Raw genomic sequence first — 20,811 nt, 5'->3', positions numbered from 1 at the left:
CCCAGTAGGTGTGTTGCTTCTGGTTCTGAAGACCATTTTAGGATAGAAGAATGATAAATTAATTTTTATATCATTCCACCAACTTCATAGACCCCGTACATTAGACTCGCTGATATGGAATTGCCTGCATGCATTCTGTTGCTCTCCATTACTACCAGCAACAAAGACTTTGAAGAAGATGCTCAGGGCTTTTAGGGAGTGTAAGATCAGTGCAGGAGGTGCAACCACCCACAATACAGGATTGTATGTATTCTTTGTTTAGTGACTTTGTAATTTGGGGATGGCATGATGTTTACAATGGACCATTACCACAATTACAGTTAAGCAGTGATGCAAATGGGGATGAGTTTTGTATGTATATAAAAGTAACTGATAAAATTAATATTTTCTTCTTGAGCTTAATGAAGCATTGGAGGTGTACATTTAAAAAAAATGGTAATCTGGGGGTGTTACACTGCATGCCAAAGCAACTGATATACTGTCACTGATTAAAGCTGAAAACTCTCTGATTGGAAGATGGATGAGTGTGAAATGCAATGAGTAAATTATGATTGGCAGACTTTTTTCTGTTTATCATTGGCAACCATTTTTGGTATACCAAGCAGAAAGTCCTTTATGTGTACTAGCCACAAATTAGTCTGAATGTGAGTGTTCTTACCTTACTGCCAGTTGATTATAGTTGAATGAACATATGTGGGGGAAGGGAGTTGGAACAGTATATGAATGCATTAATATGGGTATATTGTTTTCATTTGATCATAGCTTAGTCTAAAGGTGGTAACTGGGGGGGGGGGGCGTTCTATGTTTGAAAACTATGAACTTGTTAATGTCCTTCATCACAGTTAAACAGTCACAGCTAGTATGCTTGGGTGTGTGTTTGGTGTGTACAATGCATTACTGTTGTCAGGTTTTCTTTTAGTCATCTATGTCATTCAACTGAGATGTTCTCAGGTAAAAGTTGGTAATGGGAGACAGTCAGGAACTAAGACTAAGTGACCACAAATGTCATTTGATCATGAATGACTTGGACTCTCAGGGGCTATGTATGTGTGGGTGTATTTGTTACACAAGCTGAAATACCTTAGAATTTGTTTCACATGAACATAGTAAATTACTGGTGGTATCCACTGTCAGCAAGTTGTTATTCTGGGTTATTGCTCCACTGCGAACTGCAGCTGATGGCATTTGATCACCATTTAATGATCACTAGATCTTTGCCAGGGATGGTGCATGTTTAAGTAAAATAAGGTGAAATCAATTAATTTGACAAAGTTTCTTTACCTTGATCACACACTGAAATGGTGATGATGTACCAAGTCTGAAGGTAATAGATTGAGAAGCCAGAGTATAAAAGATGAAATTATTCCCATTAAAATATGATCACTGTTCTTATCTGTAGACAATGTGTTTATGATGGTTTTCACTGTTGAATGAGGTATACCCTGTCAGAAGGTTCTTATTCTAGGGGGCAGAACTTGTGTGGAAAAGGGGCAAAATTATGGTATTTCATGAAAGAAATGCAGACATGACCCAAGTTATGACTTTCATTATTACTGTGTTATCATTGTAGTTACACAACACACCTATTTTGGTTGTTCATCATTAAGAATTTTATAGTCTAAATTTTTTCATTAGATTCAGGTAACAACAGATGTGCAAGGAAACAGAATGCTGAATCTTGCGAATACTTACTAATCAGATCCCATTAATAGAATTCTCCAATCACCACATATTGATTGTGATCACAAGTCCGAATCACTGAGAAGTACCATTATGTTGTGTTGGAGATCATGAAAAGTGGAGAAGGGGAAGCAGATATTTTAACATTATACAAACTCATGACTTTTTGTGCAGTCTTGGAGTTAGAATGTATGAGTCACAAAGGGGTGTGGGAGGCCATTGTTTCTCACATGGGGGAGTTGGGGTGCAATGCAGCCCAGCAAAAGCACTTATTTAATAATTTTTTAACGTACTACATCAGAGTCTGTGTGGTTACTTAGCAGTGGTTTTAGTAGGTGGGGTTAATTTTTGGTAATGCAATTATCAGCGATATCTTTCAGTGGTCATTTGTTGGATGGGATGCTATCAGCATGGGCACAGTTACGTGAATTACAATTAGGTGTCCTACAACCACTGACCACTTGTATGTATTTCGTTTGCTCAAATACCAGTTATTCCATTACCTTTGCACCTGAAAAAAAGATAAGTACAGTGTATAAAGCATTCAAATACATGTTCCAAAAACTTTTACTATCAAATGTCACATTGTCAGTGTTGAAAACCTGTGCTAGTAGGAACCCTGGTAAACATACACAGATATTAGAATGGGTATTAAAGTGGACAAGTACCAAAATGTATTATTTTTAGCTTTTGTAATTTGTGTTTATACATCTTTTCAAGATGGAGAATAAAATACACTGCTAGATCATATCTATATTGATTCAGCATTATATCCAAAGTCAAAATAACATGATTTCTCCAGTAAAATAAACTTTACTCTCAATGGAAAGATGCTGCCATGAAACTGCTTGCACTACCACGACGTGACACAGTCAATATTTTGCAACATGTAAATCCTGTAGGAGGTAGTGGCATTTACAACTGTAATATATACTGGAGAATGCAGGCATGATTTTCTGAAAACTTTACTAAGAACTGTCAAAAATGATGATATACATTCCTACATAAATACCAAATGTAGGTTTTTATAAGCATTTTTCAGTGACAGTCTGCTGAAAAAAATTGTGTACATGGCTTGTGTTCAAGGTAGAGAATTCATTGTAGGTCTGCACTATAAGTTACATTTCTGTGCATTTTATATTAAATCTGTTGGTGTATTTTTTTTAAAGCTTAAAAATATGGTCTTTACACAGTTGTCTTTTCCCCATTAAAGATAAGTATAGACACTGCTGAAAGGGTTCTGGCTATTTTGTGTCTTAGATGAAAGCACCTGCTTATGCTAGCATTAAAAAAGCTCTTGTAAATTTACCACTGTTTTATTCTAGTACATTGCAGAATTTTAATGTTGCTTTTGCTGACTATTTTAAGCCTGTCTCTTGTATTATCGAAGAAGTATATTCTTTAGAAAAAGACACTGCCTGGGATAAGGTGGGGGTCTACCTTCTGAATGCTGGCACTTCCCTACTTGCTGATATTACACCAGTAACTTCTGCTCAGCAGTAGACACACAGGTATTTATATTTTACCGGCTCACCAGTTTCTGCTTTAAGGCAGCATTATTGCTGTGTGTTTGCACTCATACCTATCACTGCGGTATTGGGTCTTTTGACTTTATGGCACAGAATATAGCAGATTGATGTACAATCTACTTATATCCACATTTGGTGGCAAAAGATACAGATACTCAATGGAGAAAGGTTGCTGAAAAAAAACTGTCTTGAAATATATCCATATTTAGGATAACAATAGTCAAAACATTTTCCATGGAATTACATTTTTTTAATTGTTTTTGGCAGAGGGCAAGACGCACTCTGATTGGTCAGGAATGTTCTTTCAGAGTATGTTAGTAATGAATAGGCACTTTGAGCTTAGAGCTGATTGGCATGAGTAACCTTGCATCGATTGTAAGACAGTTTGATTTATTTCTCCCTGTTTATGACTTGAAGTACTGTGATATACATACACGTTGGTGTGCCTTTTTACTAAATCATGTTTTTTACATTAACTGAAAAAGCTGAGCCTTTTTTGCCATCTGCATTCTGCTTTCACTTTCAAAAGTGTGTTTGACATTCAACTTACATCACTAATTTATTTGTATACATTTTCATTCTATCTGGGTCGAATCATGCTATGTATGTGGACAATGAATGCACATAAGGAAATGGAAAATGTAGTTGAAAGATTAGTCTCTTACCTGTGTTGAATAGTCCGCTGTGTATGCATGATGAATACAGGTGTTAAATGGAAGAGTTTACCTCTCACATTAATGACTTACCTTGCTGGCTTGATCCTGCTGTTTTGTGCTGAGATTCTCAGGCATCTCCCAACACCTAGTGGAGAGGTTTAAAATGGCCGTGGCAGCCATGTGTGCTGCTTCAGCATCATGGGAGTAGTCAAAGCCACTGGATGATGTACTCTTCGTATAGCCAGCAGAGACTGTATGGCTAGGAGAAGACGCCTTTGGGAATGGTTTAGCTAAAAGGACACAAAAAGAGTTGCACTTTATGAAAGGGACGAGAGAGACTATTTTCCTCACACCCTTTAAAATGATATTAATTCAGTGCAGGCATTAATGGTCTTCAGGCATCTGAGGAGTTACACTGATATAACATATAGGGAAGACATCTGAGGAGTTACACTGATATAACATATAGGGAAGGCATCTGAGGAGTTACACTGATATAACATATAGGGAAGGCATCTGAGGAGTTACACTGATATAACATATAGGGAAGACATCTGAGGAGTTACACTGATATAACATATAGGGAAGGCATCTGAGGAGTTACACTGATATAACATATAGGGAAGACATCTGAGGAGTTACACTGATATAACATATAGGGAAGGCATCTGAGGAGTTACACTGATATAACATATAGGGAAGAATGTTACTCTTAGGTTTTTACTTATATATTTTTCCCACATAATTAAAGAAGACATGTATTGGAGGAAGAAGGATTACACGTAGAATCTTCTGTCCCCTGTTGTCACTTACCTTTTTTTAACACCTTTATTGAATTGTCACTTATGACATAAGCAAATTTACATCTATATAAAAGTAATCAAACTGTATTAGCAAATTAACATAACAAACATTATACTTCACATATATAGCTATATATCATATAACCTAAGCAACATTACATAAATAATTCAGTTCCTCCCCCTTTTTTAAACAAGAAACATGTTTATTAAACTATCACTTACAGCATAAACAATCATACATTTATATAAATTAAAACAAACCACACCGATACAATCCTAGCTGCAAGCATTTTATGTCCTCACACCTACCCTAACAGTACCTGCCCCTGAGTGGTGGATCTTTTCAGCTGTAAGGTCCTCCTTTGCTTTTAGTTTTCAGTGACTGTCCACATCTTCATACTTTTATGCTACTTTTTCACTGCTTGCGCGACGTTTTCAGTTTTGCTCTCATTTTCGCTAGCTCTTACCTCTTCATTCTTGTTCCCATGTGCACCTTTGCTGATGTCCCTTCAGCGGTTACTGTTAACATATAGAAATGCAGCACATGCATGTATTCACCTTAATATTTTTCTGCTGTATGGGCTAAGTTTTGATAAATCAGTTTTTTGTGCTGTAGCACGTCTTCTTGATTTTTCTCTGATCACATACGGATTACATTCTCCATGTTTATGTAATAGTTTTTTATTACTGCATTCTGCACTGATTCAACCCCTCATTATTCCAGTTCTCCTCTTATAAAAGAAAATGGTTATCACAACAAACTGCTTGCTTATGAAAATACCAATGAAATTAAAAATACTAAAAACACATACAGATATGTAATAAATGCCCCATAAAGTGGAGAATTATGTATACTACATAGTACACAAATATGAAATACTTAATGTTTGGAATAGTTGATGTTTCATTTTTTTTTTTTTTTTGCAGAAAAATTCCACAAGTTGATGCTAACTTCAGACGTACCTTCTGGTTACAACTCTTCCTAGTGGGCTTCATTACTCCTATGGTATTTTGTTTTACAAATGAAATTATAGCCATTTTCCTGACAGCAACAATGGCATTGTCTGCTCCACAGTAGGGTGCCATCGTCTGCTCCACAGTAGGGTGCCATCATCTGCTCCATGGTAGGGTGCCATCGTCTGCTTCATGGTGGGATGCCATCGTCTGCTGCACAGTAGGGTGCCATCATCTCCTCCATGGTAGGGTGCCATCGTCTGCTCCAGGGTGCCATTGTCTGCTCCATGGTAGGGTGCTGTCGTCTGCTCCAGGGTGTCATTGTCTGCTCCATGGTAGGGTGCCACCATCTGCTCCAGGGTGCCATTGTCTGCTCCATGGTGGGATGCCATCGTCTGCTGCACAGTAGGGTGCCATCATCTCCTCCATGGTAGGGTGCTGTCGTCTGCTTCAGGGTGCCATTGTCTGCTCCATGGTAGGGTGCCACCATCTGCTCCAGGGTGCCACCATCTGCTCTCATGCTAGGGTGCAGTTAGTGCCTTCATTGCAGTTAGTGCCTTCACCTGTATATGGTGACCCACGAGATAGTTTTTTCCTTCTGTGTTCCATGCCAGGAACTTAAAAGCAGTTTTAATGAAATGGGCATTTTGGCTGTTTTACCCAGTGCAGCCAGTAAAATATCCAACTTTAACAAAGGTAACAATGCTGTTTTTCAACCATCTTTGGTTTCAAGTGTTTCATGCTTGATCCAGAAAATTCCTACATTTTGAAGTGGCTCCCCTCACTGTGATTTTACTGTGTGATGTCCCTGGGTCTAGTCCAAGAATACCCAGTCCTCCTTCTCGGCAGGTAGAAAATATTATTCCAGGCACAACAGTTCTCATAACCTTGCATGTGAATTATCTTCAAGCTCAACAAACATGTTGTTGATGGGTTGGGATAGGAAAAATGACTTGCTGATGATGTCCAAACAAAAGACAAACACATGTGTCTGTGTGCCATTCTGTGCCTGGTATTCTTTGGACTTGCACTTTACGTCAGTCTCCTTATAACGGATCCAGTCCAGATTGTACCATTTTTATTTCCTTGTGCATCACATGATGTTTACACTGTTCAGGTATGTGCATTATAATTGTGTGTTTACACTGTTCAGGTATGTGCATTATAATTGTGTGTTTACACTGTTCAGGTATGTGCATTATAATTGTGTGTTTACACTGTTCAGGTATGTGCATTATAATTGTGTGTTTACACTGTTCAGGTATGTGCATTATAATTGTGTGTTTACACTGTTCAGGTATGTGCATTATAATTGTGTGTTTACACTGTTCAGGTATGTGCATTATAATTGTGTGTTTACACTGTTCAGGTATGTGCATTATAATTGTGTGTTTACACTGTTCAGGTATGTGCATTATAATTGTGTGTTTACACTGTTCAGGTATGTGCATTATAATTGTGTGTTTACACTGTTCAGGTATGTGCATTATAATTGTGTGTTTACACTGTTCAGGTATGTGCATTATAATTGTGTGTTTACACTGTTCAGGTATGTGCATTATAATTGTGTGTTTACACTGTTCAGGTATGTGCATTATAATTGTGTGTTTACACTGTTCAGGTATGTGCATTATAATTGTGTGTTTACACTGTTCAGGTATGTGCATTATAATTGTGTGTTTACACTGTTCAGGTATGTGCATTATAATTGTGTGTTTACACTGTTCAGGTATGTGCATTATAATTGTGTGTTTACGCTGTTCAGGTATGTGCATTATAATTGTGTGTTTACACTGTTCAGGTATGTGCATTATAATTGTGTGTTTACACTGTTCAGGTATGTGCATTATAATTGTGTGCTTATGCATTTTGCAACAAGCTCTGCTTCTGCATTTTTCTGTAAGATGCTCACTGGCTATTTAAGGACCACCTAACAGCATAAGAAATGCACAGTACAGGTCCTGTGAAGATAAATACTTCTTAACTGAGTTCTGCAATAGCACAGTTTCTGCATAAAGCAAACACTGCTTTGTCTTAGGTTCAGATCTTACACTGTTGAGGTCATGACCCTTTATGTACATTACACTGCCAAAGTCATGACTCTTTATGTGCATAAACAGTGGTGGGCTGCCCATTCTTTGTCCCATACACAGTTGGTGTGGTTCTATCTGTCTGTCTGTTGTGGTGTGGTTCTAGCTGTCTGTCTGTCTGTTGTCCCATACACAGTTGGTGAGGGTCTGTCTGTCTGTCTCTCTGTCTCACTGGGTGGTGGTACTGGCTGTCCTCATGCTTTCAAATATTCATTTAATCCATGTAAGTTCATTCATTCATTCCTTTGGGCAGAGGCCACTCACAGAACTTGTACAAGAAGTGTAACTAATACAGGAAGAAGGGCAAGAGATATCCTGTACATTCCTCTACTCCAATATTGCTAAGATCTCCTCTGTTGTTTCTTCATACTAATTCCAGAATGATGATTCCAAGTTATAAACCTGCCTTTTAACTGCATACTTTGAACCTGCCATATTGTTAAACATTTTTTCTGATGTTGTCAATAAACCTGCTATATTGTTAAACATTGATCTGATGTTGTAAATTTTTGTTTTATCCTTGACATATGGGTTCAGGTCTCATATTGGAACTGACACGACCATTACTACAGTTTGCACAAGCCAAAAACTCTCAAGCTTCACCTCTACCCAAAATTTTTCTCTCCTAGTTACCTCAGATTTTGTTTGCTGCTTTTCTAGACAGACATTTGCCATAACTCTCAAGCTAAGTAAATTTTTCTGATATTTTTTCTTCAGATTTTTTCTCTCTTTCTGCTGATATCGTCTTGTAGTTCCTGTATCTTTCTCTAAATATTCTTATATTGCTATATTTCTATCCTTCAAGTTTTTGTATCTCTCCCTTTTCTGCAGTCTTCTCTGTACCTTGTGCTATTATTATTGATGCCTCCTTTCCATACACTTCTGTGTACCTTGTACTATCGCTGTTGATAGCCCCCTTTTTGTACTATCGCTGTTGATAGCCCCTTTTTGTACTATCGCTGTTGATAGCCCCCTTTTTGTACTATCGCTGTTGATAACCCCCTTTTTGTACTATCGCTGTTGATAACCCCCTTTTTGTACTATTGCTGTTGATAGCCCCCTTTTTGTACTATCTCTGTTGATAGCCCCCTTTTTGTACTATCGCTGTTGATAGCCCCCTTTTTGTACTATCGCTGTTGATAGCCCCCTTTTTGTACTATCGCTGTTGATAGCCCCCTTTTTGTACTATCGCTGTTGATAGCCCCCTTTTTGTACTATCGCTGTTGATAGCCCTTTTTGTACTATCGCTGTTGATAGCCCCCTTTTTGTACTATCGCTGTTGATAGCCCCCTTTTTGTACTATCGCTGTTGATAACCCCCTTTTTGTACTATCGCTGTTGATAGCCCCCTTTTTGTACTATCGCTGTTGATAGCCCCCTTTCACTCTTACTTTTCTTTCCTTTGTTTTAAAAAAAAAAAACTTTCCTATCAAGTATCCTTGTTTGTGTATGTGTTCTCTCCTCTCCTATTTGGTGTAAGTCTGGTGTGTGCTTTTTAGCAGCTTTTTTTGTTATGGCTGAAAAATCTAAGGGTCCCTCTGGCTTCAAGAAATACCAGAAGTGAGGCCATAAGATTCCACTCTCAGATTCCAACCTGTTGTGCGTATATTGTTTGGGTCTTGTTCATTTACAAGAAGATTGCAGTATTTGTCATGGCTTTAGTCATAGGGCCCTTGTTGAAAGGAAAAATAAATTAATCCTAAAAGGTTTGCTTCCTTCTGCCTTTTGAGAGGCCATATCTGCTCATGACAATTAATCCTAAAAGGTTTGCTTCCTTCTGCCTTTTGAGAGGCTGTATCTGCTCACGACAATTAATCCTAAAAGGTTTGCTTCCTTCTGCCTTTTGAGAGGCTGTATCTGCTCACGACAATTAATCCTAAAAGGTTTGCTTCCTTCTGCCTTTTAAGAAGCCGTATTTGCTCATGACAAAAGCAAAGCTGATGTTTCTTCTCCTTCTTCCTCATCCTCCTTGGAGAAGGCTAAAAAGAGAAGTCTGTTGGTACCATCATCTCCTCGCTAAAAAGAGAAGTTTGTCGGTACCATCATTTCCTCGCTAAAAGGAGAAGTCTGTCGGTACATTCATCTCCTCGCTAAAAACAGAAGTCTGTCAGTACCATCATCTCCTCACTAAAAAGAGAAGTCTGTTGCTACCATCATCTCCTCGCTAAAAAGAGAAGTCTGTTGGTACCATCATCTCCTCCCTAAAAAGAGAAGTCTGTCGGTACCATCATCTCCTCGCTAAAAAGAGAAGTCTGTCGATACCATCATCTCCTCACTAAAAAGAGAAGTCTGTTGGTACCATCATCTCCTTGCTAAAAAGAGAAGTCTGTTGGTACCATCATCTCCTCGCTAAAAAGAGAAGTCTGTCGGTACCATCATCTCCTCGCTAAAAAGAGAAGTCTGTCGGTACCATCATCTCCTCGCTAAAAACAGAAGTCTGTTGGTACCATCATCTCCTCGCTAAAAACAGAAGTCTGTCAGTACCATCATCTCCTTCAGTACTGGCACTTAAAAGACCTAGGTCCTTGGTTCCTAAAAGTTCTTTGTATCTCATGGACAATGGTTCTAAGGCTTTGGTACCGGAAAAATCATCAGCACCAACCACTGCTGCTGATTCTAAAGCTTTGATGCTAAAGTCTTCGGTATTCAGCAAACTCAGGCTTCGACTCAAGAAGTATTGCTTTCTGCTTTTTCCTCAAAACTGACTACATCGACACAGAGTATTGATATGGTGCAGAAAGAAGTTTTGCTGAGGACAACTTACTCCCCATCAAGCGATCCTTTTGTGGGTGAACTACCTGAAGTTTTTCTGAAAAAGACTAAATTACCCTCTATAATGTTCATTTGTTTCACCTAAAGTCTTACAGAAGTCTATGTGGAGAGACTGGTGAATAAAATTCTGTGGGTGAAAGGATTTATAGGACTCCCTTCAGCTCCAATACCTACAGGTTTAGGAACCAAACCTTCCCCTTTAACTACTCCTCCTCTGACCTCCTCCAAGGTATTAAAATTTCCAGCTCCGAGTTGTCCGGCACCGACTGTATAGGTTCTGGAGATCTCTCTTCCTTCAGAACCAGTTACTGCTCTGAGTTCTTCTGTTCTTTCAGATCCGGAGACCTGTCTGAGCCATATCTGCCCTGTTGGCTCTGAGGTGCTGGGATCGACTTCAGCTTTTTTGGAGTTGTCCCTGCAACTTGGAGCCTTGGCATGGCTCAGTTCAGTTCTGGCTTCTGTTTCAGGGGCTGTCTTGTTGGAGCAGGGAGTGACTGCGGTTCCGAAAGCAGTCTCTCTCTCTCTCTGTCTCGGTTCAAGGCTCCCTTCTCTCTTCAGGTTGGCCAGCCTTTGAGGCAATGGAGAGGGCCTTGTCTGTTGCAGTCACTCAGTCGGTCCCTTTCTCCTCCGAGTAAATACCTTCTTCATGTTCAGTTATTAGACTTGTATCTTCAGTGGGGCAGTGAGTGCTGAATCCTCAGGAACCTCAGATACAGATTCTGTCAACTTCTGATACCTCACCAGACTATCCCCCTGAGGAGGTTCATCAGAAGAAGTGCTTCAAGAGAAAACACTTAGATTCCCCACAGGAAATGGTCATGGAAGACATTGATTTTGGTGAATGGGAGGAGTCCACAGGGTCACCCCCTGATGATGCCTCCTTTGGATCCTAGAAATTTTGAAACAGAAGGGTGATTGGAAGCCCCAAAATCCTTCTTTGGAGGAATCATTGTACCTGCAGGCTTTTGGTACTTGCCCATGTACCTCTTGAGTGACTTTGCCCACTGATGAGTTCATTCAGTTGATCTCTCAGCAGGTGTGGAAGGCACTGGATTCATCCACAGGCGACTGGACAAAATTTTATCTACCCCTGAGTATAAATAATTCTGGACCAAAGGATTAGCAGTAGATGACATGGTTGTAGCTGCCGTCACCAAAAAGGAACTAGCTAAGGAGAGTTCCTCTGTCCATCCACCCAACAGAGAGTCTTGGGTGAGATTTGGGAAGTGGGTTTACACTTCATTGACCTGCGCTTTAAGGTTTTTGAATTTCCTGGCACATTTTACCAAACTTCAAAGGGATCTGATTAAGGAGCTGTTGGATACCCAGGCAGGAGCTGTTACTGGGAGAGTCCAAGAAAAAGTTTTTTCGCAGTTGGCTACCTTAGAGTCTGTCAAACTCATCCATGAGGCTCATTGCTCATGCAGCTGAAGGGACCACCTTAGTGGCATGTTCAGGGTAGCCATAAGGAGACACATCTGGATGCATCTATGTGATTTTGCGGAGCCATTTAAGTCTCATTCATCAATGCACCCTTTGACAGATCATCTCTGTTTGGCCCAAAAGTTAGAGAGACAGTATCCAGCTGTGAGAAGGATGATAAGACCCTTTCTGCTCTGGGTGTAGGTTTTTCCACTCTCCAAAGATCCTTTTCCAGGAATCAGAGGAGCAGTGGAAAGATGTGGTTCAAAAAGTCCCAAGGACCTTTCCAGGAGACACATGGAGTCAGTTCCCCCAGGGGCAGAGGGAGGAACACAATGGAAGATGCCATCCATGTGGCAGAGGTGGTCCACAGAACCACGGCTTCAGGGACTCCTTTGTGGGTAAGCCCTTTCAGCGTTCCTGAAAGGAAGCCCGATTATCTTCCTCTGGAGGCAGTCGGGGGACACTTATCCTAAATGCCTGGCTAAATATAACAATAGATTCTTGGGTACAGAGGATTATTTCCAGAGGTTAAACCATACTCTTTTCTTTTCATTCCCCCATATGCAGAAAAATCCCTGATGTTCCACCCAATCAGAGGGAGCCAGCAGTTCTAGAAATTCAAAAACTGCTAGAGAAAAGAGTCATCTGAGAAGTCCCACCATACCAGAGGATCTGGAACTTACTCAAGATGTTTTTTACTGCCAAAAAACACAGGGGACTGGAGACCAATTTTGGATCTCAATGTATTGAGCAAATCAGTTCAGCAAACAAAATTCTGGATGGTCATGGTACAGCCTATTCTTCAGTTTTTGGAAAAGGATGACTGGATGTGCTTGATAGATCTTCAGGATGCATATTACCACATAAAAATGGACAAGAGCTCCAGAAAGTTCCTCTGCTTCTGGCTGGGAGCCATTCATTACCAATTCAGGGCACTGTCCTTTGGTCTCACCACAGATCCCAGGGTGTTCATCAAATGTATGGCAGGGCAGTAGTAGCAGCTGACTTGAGACTGCAAGGATTCTGGGTGTTTCCATACCTGGACAAATGGCTCACTGCTGCTCCAACCAGGCATCAATTGATAGAAGCAAGGGATTATGTTCTCCAGACCTGTGCATACATAGGAATAACTATAAATTATGAAAAATGTCAACTGACTCCAACTCAGAATTTAGAGTTTATAGGGTCAGTACTAAATACGACAATGACAGTAGCATCCCTTCCTCTCCTGAGACTTCAGAAAATCAGAACACAGGTTCAGAAAATAATCCAGAGGAAGAAAGTACCCGTTCGTCTAATTTTACAGCTTCTAGGTTCCATGGCAGTGGCAATAACTCTCGTTCCCCTAGCAAGATATAACATGAGAATTCTACAGCGTCTGCTGGCATCTCAATGGTTTATGCTATTTAAGCCCATGTCAGACCAGATTTGGATCACCAATCATTGCAGAAAATATCTAGCTTGGTGGATACATTCCAGAGAAGTTCTCGTGGGTCGCCCCTTCATCCTTCCAGAACCCAAAGCCATAGTGACCACAGACGCTTCCCAGATGGGTGGGGCATTTTCTGGGCAAGACTGTCCAAGACACTTGGTCCCCTTAGAGTCCAACCTGCATAACAGTGTTGTGGAGCTAAGAGTGGTGCTTTTAGCACTGAAAACTTTTGAACTCCTCTTCCTATGGGAACAATTGCAGTCCAAACAGACAATATGCCAGTAGTTTGGTACATCAACAAACAGGGAAGAATCAAATCGTACCCCCTTTGTTGAGAACCACTCGGAGTGTGGCAGTGGGTGATCTCTTCCAACCACTTTCTGATAGCAACACACATTCTGGGGAGTTACAATGTGACAGCAGACAAGCTGAGCAAATGCATTCTCCTGCCTCACGAGTGGTCTCTCAATTTAAAAGTGACAGGATTTTCCATTAATGGGGCCAGCCTTGGTGCGACCTGTTTGCCTCTCCCCAAAACAAGTGCAGCAATTATTTTGCCCTGATCCCCTTTCTGGGGAAGTCACCAAGAGATTCTCTTCTCCAGACTTGGCCACCCAGACTCCTATATGCCTTCCCCCCGCTACCTCTAATTCCAAAATTCTTACAGAAGGCACTCAGACTGAAGAGCAAAGTAATCCTCATTGCACCTTATTGGCCAAGACAGATATGGTTCCCCTTTCTTTGGCCTTATCTGATTCAACAATCTTGGACACTGGACCCAGCTCCAGACCTTCTGTCCCATCCAGAGGGATTAATTCATCCGAACATTCCGATCCTCAAGATGACAGCACAGTTCCTTCAGTTCCATTACTTGCTAGGCATCGTAACCTTTCTTCCCCGGCACATCAAATTCTCCTGGCTTCTCATATTTCCTTCCACCTGTAAACTCTATACCAGTAAATGGAAGAGATTTTCTATTTGGGCTTGTGAAAGGGATATCAACCCCTTTTCTATATCCATTGATAATATTTTAGATTTCTTAGCTTGTCTTTTCAATGTAGGAGCTTCCCCATCTACCATTAGAATTCAACTAGCAGCAATTTCAAATTTCCATGATGGTTTGGAAGTACATTTCTTGGCTTCTCACAAACTTCGTAAGTCCTTTTTAAAAGGGATACTTTTGTTGAAACCTTCTTTTAAGGATTCTACTCCATCTTGGGATCTAAACCTAGTGTTAACAAACCATTGTACATTTCCCCTTCGAACCATCTGCAGACTGTGAGCTAAAATATTTCTCATGGAAAACTTTATTTTTGGTGGCAGTAACCTCTGCCAGAAGGATTTCAGAAATTCCAGCCTTATCATGTAGACCACCTTATCTGATTTTTTACAAAGACAGTTTCCTTAAGGACAAATCCCAATTTTCTACCAAAGGTAGTGTCAGAGTCTAATATCAATCAGACTATTGATTTATCAGTATTCTTTACCAATTTTATGAACAAAGGTGAATAAGAAAATCTGACCAATTATTTATCTCCTTTTCAAGTGCAAGGTCTGGTAAACCAGTCAGTACGATGACCTTAGCCAGGTGGCTCAAGGATTGTATATCCTTCATCTATAACAAGAAGGAAATTGATTTGCCTAGGCCTGTGAAAGCGCATCCTACAAGATCTGTAGCCACTTCAGCAACTTTACAATCAAGGGCTTCAATGGATGATACATGTGCAGCAACAACTTGGGCTTCTCCCCATACTTTTATTACTCATTACAAATTGGATTTGGTCTCTAGGGGAAGAGCATCCTTTGGTTCAGTGGTGCTCAGGAATGTCCTTCCGTGACTCCTCCCAAGGTCTAAGGTAGCTGGGGACTCTACTCCATATGTCAAGGACAAAATGTAAATTGACAACTTCAGAGTTATATACTTACCATAATGTTCCATCTGTGTTGTCTGCTTTCATTTATCCTTGATGCCACTCCCTCCATCCCCTAGCCTTTGAAGACCCTTTAGTGGAATGGATTATGTACATATAACTTATTGTAATCATTAAGGCATGGCAGATATGGTTTTTCGTTAAAGTTTCCTTATCTATGAATTTTATATCAAGTCTGCAAACTCGATCTGGGTTACTGGGAGAGATGGATTGTGGGTAGAGGTGAAGCTCAAGAGTTTTTGGCCTGCTCGAGTTGTAGTAACAACTGAGTCGGCTGCGATATTGGACCTGAACCCATATGTCATAGATAAATGAGAATGGACAACACAGATGGAACATTATGGTAAGTACATAACTTCTTTTTTTCATTCTTAGTGAAGTCATATAAGTAACAGATAAGCAAAAAGAAAGGAAGAAAGGAGCGATGTAGGAACATGTACTTACATTTGAAGGCTTTCGGTGATGTTTCATTGGGTGGAACCTTTGGAGCAAGCACTCTTTTTCCAAAAACCTGAGCATCAAAACTTGCATAATCAAATGTGACCTTAGAGTACTTCTCCAGTTCCTTGGCTAAGTTAGCTCGCGGGGTGACTGCAGGCAGCATATTAGGGCGGTAATTTCCATACTGTGGGATCTCAAGCTGCTTCACAAAACACATGGGCCTGCGGGTCACAAGAAAGAGAAAAGAAGATAGTTTACACGGATGTGAGGCAGCAGTGTATAAACACACCCATTAATGCTAATTCTTTTTGATAGAAAACATTTGTGTAGAAATACGAGCCTCAGAATTAAAGCAGTTTGTTAGATTTTGATCATCTTTATAATCTCCAAGACCAACTTCCTCTGCCCTTCTCTGTTTTATGCAGTATCTGGTAATAATTTATAGATAGTCTTTCATTAATGCTGAAATTGTTTCTAATGTTCATTAGATGTTGCCAAGACTTTTGTCACTACATTTTCTATCTATCATGAGAGGTATTAGTCTAGTATGAGTTGAAATAAGAGTTTTTAGAATTTGGTGACCCCCAAAATCCAACTGTACCCTCTAAACTGCAGATATAATTCCAATGTCTTCCCTTTGTCACCCCTCCACATACAGTGGGACAACTGAGTTTTAATATTTTTTGAAATCTATTAGCTGGGGGAGGCACAAAGGTGTCATGAGAAACATTTTTAATGATCAGTATTGGGGGGGGGGTCAGACTCATGGGGTCCCTGTGACTAGTACCATCACTTTCAGCCTCTGATGAGAAGATGCGTGATACAGGATAAGCATCACTGATGCAACAGTACACTGAGGGGGCCACTTTTGGACTCACTCTCTGATATCACAGTACACTGAGGGGGCCACTTTTGGACTCACCCTCTGATATCACAGTACACTGAGTGGGGCACTCCTGGACAGACCCTCTGATGTCACAGTACACTAAGCAAGGCACTGTCAGACACATTCTCTGATGTCATAGTACACTGAGTGGGACACTGTTGGACAGACCCTCTGAAGCAACAGTACACTGAGGGGGCCAGTTTTGGACTCACCCTCTGATGTCACAGTAGACTGAGTGGGGCACTCCTGGACAGGCCCTCTGATGTCACAGTACACTGAGTGAGACATTGTCAGACACATCCTCTGATGTCATAGTACACTGAGTGTGACACTTGGACAGACCCTCTGATGTCATAGTACACTGAGTGGGACACTGTTGGACAGACCCTCTGATGTTACAGTAAACTGAGTTGGACACTATCTGACAGACCCTCTGATCATAGCTCTCAACCTATTAGAGCAAGAAATCTGGATAAAGCCGCAAATAATTTGGGGGGCAAAGTCCCAAAAATAGAGACACTTAAAATATTGCTCTTACAAACTTACAAAATTGATAGAATAACTGGCTTTACATTAGCATACATTTTCTGAAGGATATGAAGTCTGAAAATCAAATGCATGGCATTATTGTCTGACTTCAGTCCTCAATGATTTGCTAGTGATATGCCAGAAAAATACAATTTTATGAGAAGCAGAGAACAAATGTGAGGCAAAAATATGGACATTCTGTCAAAATCTGGACAGTTGATCGGTATACCTCTGATGTCACAGTGCACTGAGTGTATAAATTGTCCTCTAAAACCAAAAATGACTGCACTAGGGCCCTAATGAATGCACAGCCTTGGGATGATACTTTTGTTAATTACACCAGGGTACTTCTGCAAATTCTTCTTGTGTTACCCCTACCCCTCGTGGTGTATTTCACAGCTTTGGAATACATGGATAATTACATTTCGAGCACACCCTCAGAGCAGTCCTTATACCAAAACTTTCCAGTTCAGTGTTAATAATACTATACTCGAAAAGGAGTGTTTTTAACTCTATGAACGTAGGTGCATGGCTGAGCTGACAGTCTGAACATCCAGCTTCTTGGTAGATCCAGGCTACTGATTACAGACGGGTTTTATAGTCCATTGCTTGATGCCAGACTAATACCTTTTCCTGTATCACTTCTAGTTAGAATTCTTGTATTTTTATTTTTCTTATTTATGCTTTTAAAACTCCAAGTTTGCTGGTTTAGAGGTTTAAATAATTTAACTGGGTCTCCCTCTCCATGTAGGCAATGCTGCTCCTCACATTTAGTGTTCGATGGCTACAAACACACACACAGGCAAATAAATGAAAGCAATCACAATGTCTCCTGACACTAGAAAGAAGAGTAGAGAGATTACCTGAGTATTCTGTCTGAATTTGGGCTAGTCTTTGTCGGCTCGCCACTTGGCGTCTGTTGCAGTTGTTTCTCATGGGATTTGGCTAGTTTCTCTGCAGCAGCTATTGGACAGCCAGATAAGCTGTGGATGTAGAAAACAAAGAAACATAGAAAACAAAAACTATGGCGTAAAAATAGAACTCCACAAAATGAAATAAAATACAAACAACTTCGTAACAGTGCCAAAAAGCTAGTCATTTCTTATAAAAAAACTATTTCTCTGCACAAGTAAGTTCTCAACACAATAATCCCAAATATTTCTGGAAATCTGTTTCCTCACTCCTAAATCCTGGATTTCAGCAAAATCCTACTCCACCTCCTGATAAAGACCCACAAGAGATTGCCCAAGCCTTTAACAATCACTTTACTGAAATAATTCAAAAACTTGTCAATGATTTCTCTACATATACTAATATTACTTCAAATAGTTCAGAAAGCAACACAGACCTTTCCTTTCTCAAGTCAAACATATATCCCCTCTCAACAAATGAAAACTCAGCAATACTCTATCCACACCAGCTTTTAATCTACAATCAGTGCCCACCTCCCTAGTGCATAAACTCCTAACTAAACTTAAACCATGGTCCCTCTCTGCTGACTGACTTCCAGCAGAATACCTAAAACTTGCTACTGATGCTAGAATACCCTGTCAGAATACTCAACCGATCTATCTCTGAATCACGTTCTACAAATTTGGAAAAACTCAATTATTACTCCTATACACAAAGGTGGTAACACCAGTGATCTCTCAAATTACTGGCCTGTTTGCATACTCTCTCTCCTCGATCGAAAATTCTAGAAAAGTGTATACATGCTCAGTTGCTAAAACCTCTCTCCAATAATAACCTACTTGCTCTCACACAACATGGTTTTCGTCCAACATACAATACAACCACAGCTTTACTATCTTTTACCAAGCCTTGGATGATGGACTTCTAACTTCAGTTATCTTACCAGACCTACCTAAGGCTTTTGATACAATATCTTACCCTAAACTATTATTACAAATTGAATCCTTAAACTCTGCCACACATACATTGATTCCTGTCAAGAAGATAGTCAGAAAACCAGGTCAGTCTGTCAAATGGCAACACTCTAAACTAGAATATCTCACAAATAAAACTGGAGTTCCACAGGGGTCCATTCTTGGACCTATACTTTTTAATATATTTATTAACAATCTTCATGAAGCATCCCATCATAGTCCTCTCTTTAAATATGCTGATTCCACAATAATCACTTCTGCTAACAACCTGCTAGATCTCCAAAACTTAACACAAAAAGGATTTACATCTATCGAATCCTGGCTAAATAATGCACAGCTTCTACTTAATCCAAAGAAATCAAAACTCTTAATATATTCTTCCAAACCTCTTACACAGGACTTTATATTTTCTCACAAAATAATACAAAAATCAACTTTAAAAAAAAATCAAAACTTTTAGCCATCATAATTGATGCAAACTCTCCTTTGAAAATCATAGTCACACCATAATAATAAAAAAAATACATTTTAAACTTGGTAAGCTGTATAGACATAAACTTTATTTAGACATGCCCACTAAATTAAAACTGGCCAACAGTCTTCTCCTCCCTTCCCTTCTCTACAGTAGCCCTATTTTCACTAACCTACATGCATCTCTTAAGAATAAAATTCAGTCCTACTACTACAAAATAGCAAAATTTCCTGCCAACATGCCTACTCAGACCAATCATTGCCAGGTCATAAAATCATTAAAATGGCTAGATTTTTCACACTGTGTACAGCATACCCAACTAACTCTTACTCACAAATTATTATATAACCCTAATTACTGCCTTTCTCTACAGAATATGCTACAAACATATATTCCAAACAGAAACCTTAAGTCCTCAAACAAACATCTAATAAGCATATCAAAACCTAACAAGCTGCAGGACAAAGCCTTTATTCCTTCACAATTGCCAAACTTTGGAATGATCTGCCCACCTCTGTTACCCAAATACACTCAATAAAAGCATTTAAAATTGCACTCAAGTCTCATTACCTCTGTAATCAAATATGTTCCTGTAATCACCCGCCTAAGCCACCTTAAGTAAATTATTCTCACCTAACTTTTTTTACTTTTCTCTTTTTGACTGCAGTATTTGCTCATATATATCTCATTTCTGCTTTCTGTAATATGTTTTTCTTCTTGACTATAAGAGTCCAATGGAAATGAATGTTTTGAATTAATGCTAATGTGATTTTTATTCATGCTGACTAATGTTTATATTTTGTCTCTTTTACAGTAATGTCTCTTTTTTACTTTAATTATGATTCTTGTTATATATTTCTATTAATATTGTTTACACAATGTTTTATATATATATATATATATATATATATATATATATATATATATATATATATTATTGTAACTGTAGTTGGACCTTTTCTTCCCGGGACTCCACTGAAAATGGGTCTCTGGCCCAGTGGACTTTCCCGGTTACCAAATGTCAATAAATAAATAAAAAAATAAAAAAAAAAAGAACAAAGGACAGTTCTTACATATGATGAGCTCTGATCAGCTTTCCATAAGAATTGTGTGGAATTACCAAGTCCTGCTTTGGGACATCTTTCACCCATTCAAAACAGCCATAAATCAGTCTGCTTAGTAGTTTGTGTTGATTTATGCAAAGGGAAATGAGGATAATTTCTTAGAATTGTGCATCCCTTTCAACAATTATATAGATTTCTTTATATTTTAAAGTTATCCACAATACACACATGTACACACATATATCCCATTGCTGTCTCTCTCT

General features: G+C 39.4%; 1 protein-coding gene across 4 annotated transcripts in view; it reads right to left on the bottom strand.

Moving 5' to 3' along the window:
• Positions 1–20,811, bottom strand: part of MYT1 (myelin transcription factor 1) — a 410,503-nt gene that overhangs the window by 128,197 nt on the left and 261,495 nt on the right. For all 4 annotated transcript variants that reach the window (XM_044090391.1, XM_044090390.1, XM_044090389.1 and 1 more), the window contains exons 9-11: positions 17,990–18,109; positions 15,716–15,933; positions 3,956–4,155 (exon numbers count right to left, since the gene is read on the bottom strand). In XM_044090391.1, coding sequence (XP_043946326.1) covers positions 3,956–4,155; positions 15,716–15,933; positions 17,990–18,109 — 538 coding nt within the window. The remainder of the gene's footprint in view (positions 1–3,955; positions 4,156–15,715; positions 15,934–17,989; positions 18,110–20,811) is intronic.

Source organism: Protopterus annectens, chromosome 12.part0 (assembly GCF_019279795.1).
Source record: "Protopterus annectens isolate FY-2018-M chromosome 12.part0, PAN1.0, whole genome shotgun sequence".
Lineage (NCBI taxonomy): Eukaryota > Metazoa > Chordata > Ceratodontiformes > Protopteridae > Protopterus > Protopterus annectens.
Note: the sequence above shows the minus strand (reverse complement) of the source record. Positions and strands in the feature narration are given on the sequence as shown.